Source organism: Frankliniella occidentalis, unplaced genomic scaffold (genome assembly GCF_000697945.3).
Source record: "Frankliniella occidentalis isolate FOCC.00 unplaced genomic scaffold, Focc_3.1 Scaffold46, whole genome shotgun sequence".
NCBI classification, from domain to species: Eukaryota; Metazoa; Arthropoda; class Insecta; order Thysanoptera; family Thripidae; genus Frankliniella; species Frankliniella occidentalis.
In genome coordinates this window covers 1,210,657-1,212,597 of record NW_026267176.1, presented here as the reverse complement: position 1 = coordinate 1,212,597, position 1,941 = coordinate 1,210,657, and the positions used below count along the sequence as shown (strand labels likewise).

The following is a 1,941-nucleotide window of genomic DNA, read 5'->3' as shown; positions in this document are numbered from 1 at the left end:
ACGCAAGTAATGTTGAAATGTCAGCTGTCAGGTAGCTGTGACTGTCAATTGCTGCCAGAGACCAGCAAACTTCACCAAATATATTTTTCTCTAGCTTTAGCCTATGTTTTAGACTCAAATAGACATGAAATAATTTAATGAATGACTCGTTTTTCAACATTGCTCACCGTATAAAACGCGTGCGGCGTGAGCTCTTACGCCACGGCGCGGGGTCCCGCGAGGGCTCATAAAGATACACGCGGCCGAGAAGCCTGGCAAACGCCCGGCAAGGAAGGGCAGGAAGCCAGGCGGGCAGAGTGGGAGCTGCGGCTGCTGGAGCTCGAGGGAGGATTAAGGCGTTTTTTCCCCCTCCCTTGCTGCCAGGCCGCGCCCGCGCCGTCGACTAGGCCCCCGCCGCGCGGGCCGCAAGCCGGCATTTAAATCGTGTGTCACACGCGGGAGCAAGTTATGGCGGTCCTTAAATTCGACTTAGCCGTGTCATTCCACGCCCCGGTGGCGGGGAGAGCGGCTAAGAGGCGGTCCTGCCGCCGAGCCCCGCCTTTTGGGATGTTTCCAAGAGAATTGACCCACTTTAGGCCACAAAGGAGCTCCTCTCGCCACGAGCGGTATACGGCCTCGCGGCTCTCGGCTGGTCCCGCCTTCACAAAACACACAGAACATAGAGACGCCCTGGTTGGCTTTTTCAGTTCCCTGGTCCCCACCCCACCCCACCCGTCCACGTTTTGCCTCTCAAAGTACCGACTATTAAAGTCACTTCTGACAGCGAATATGCTGCCATGACTGCGTGGATGTGTCTGTGTGTGTGTATATTCGTGTGATCTCAAGTTTGTACGGAAAATACGAGAAAACATGCCCGAAAAAGTGAGGCCGAAGAGAACCCATTAAAATCGAGCAAACTTTGTACGGCGAAAAAAAAAATCCCTTGCCTGCCATACACCTCGCCACGCGCGCAGATTCAAGGTCACTTTCTTGTCCCCTCTGTCACCGACCGTGTCCCTCTGGTGGACCAAAAAAATAAAAAAATAAATCATCATATCCCTGACAATGTATTTTGTGATTGCTCCGCGGCGAGTCGCTCGCTCACCATCCCTTATTCATCGCTCTGACTGAGCGCCCTGAGCGAGCGGCGCGCGGAGCGGGCTCCGCTCGCTCACCTCGGCTGCTGCGCCGCGAGGAGGACGCGGACACGGCCTCCTCGTCGCTGGGCGGGTCGATGCCGGGCGTGAGCACGGCCAGGGTCGCCCGGCGCTGCTTGACGGCGGCGGGCACCTGCTCACCGTCGCCCAGGCCGAGCCGCTGCTCCAGCTGCTGCTCCAGCTGCTGCTGATGCTGCCGCTCGTCCATGGCGGCCGTGGCGCACCTGCTGCTCCGCACCTGCAGCAAACACGAAAAGGGGGAAGGCGCGGATGAGCGGCAGGTTGTCGGCGGCAGGGTTTGTCAGACCCCGCTAAACTTACCCTGACGGCTGCTGTGGCCCCCCGGCCTTCTTGCCCCCCCTGCCTGGTCGGGCTGTTCTTGGCGGAGACCTCCCCCGCTTTCGATGTCCCTCTCCGCCTATTATTTCCGAGAGGACCTCGCCGCCCGTTACCCCGTCCCCTCTCGCCCTCCCAACCTTCAATTACTTTTAATCGCTCCTCTCCGATCCGTGCTCATGCTTCGACATCCCGGCTCAAGTGGCTGCCGGGGCCATAGAGGCGACCACCATAGGCCGGGGCCGACCCGAGCCTAACGGCCATCGTGCGAAACAAAGGCTTTTACAACGCTGTTGACCTTGTGGCCTTATCGTAACGAGGACAAAACAGCTCTCCCCCCCCCTCCAAACCAAAAAGAAAATCACGCCCCTTCCTGTCTCTCTACACCACCACCACCACACTCACACGCTCTCGGCGACGAACCACTTCAATCGCGATATCCATCCCATGATGAGGTTTCAGGTTGGGG

The 1,941-nt window shown here is 58.4% G+C and overlaps 1 protein-coding gene across 1 annotated transcript in view; it reads right to left on the bottom strand.

Moving 5' to 3' along the window:
- Positions 1-1,941, bottom strand: part of LOC113201877 (ankyrin repeat and death domain-containing protein 1A-like) — a 60,454-nt gene that overhangs the window by 28,197 nt on the left and 30,316 nt on the right. Inside the window, exon 2 of the mRNA XM_052267079.1 lies at positions 1,155-1,374. Coding sequence (XP_052123039.1) covers positions 1,155-1,344 — 190 coding nt within the window. The 5' untranslated portion in view covers positions 1,345-1,374. The remainder of the gene's footprint in view (positions 1-1,154; positions 1,375-1,941) is intronic.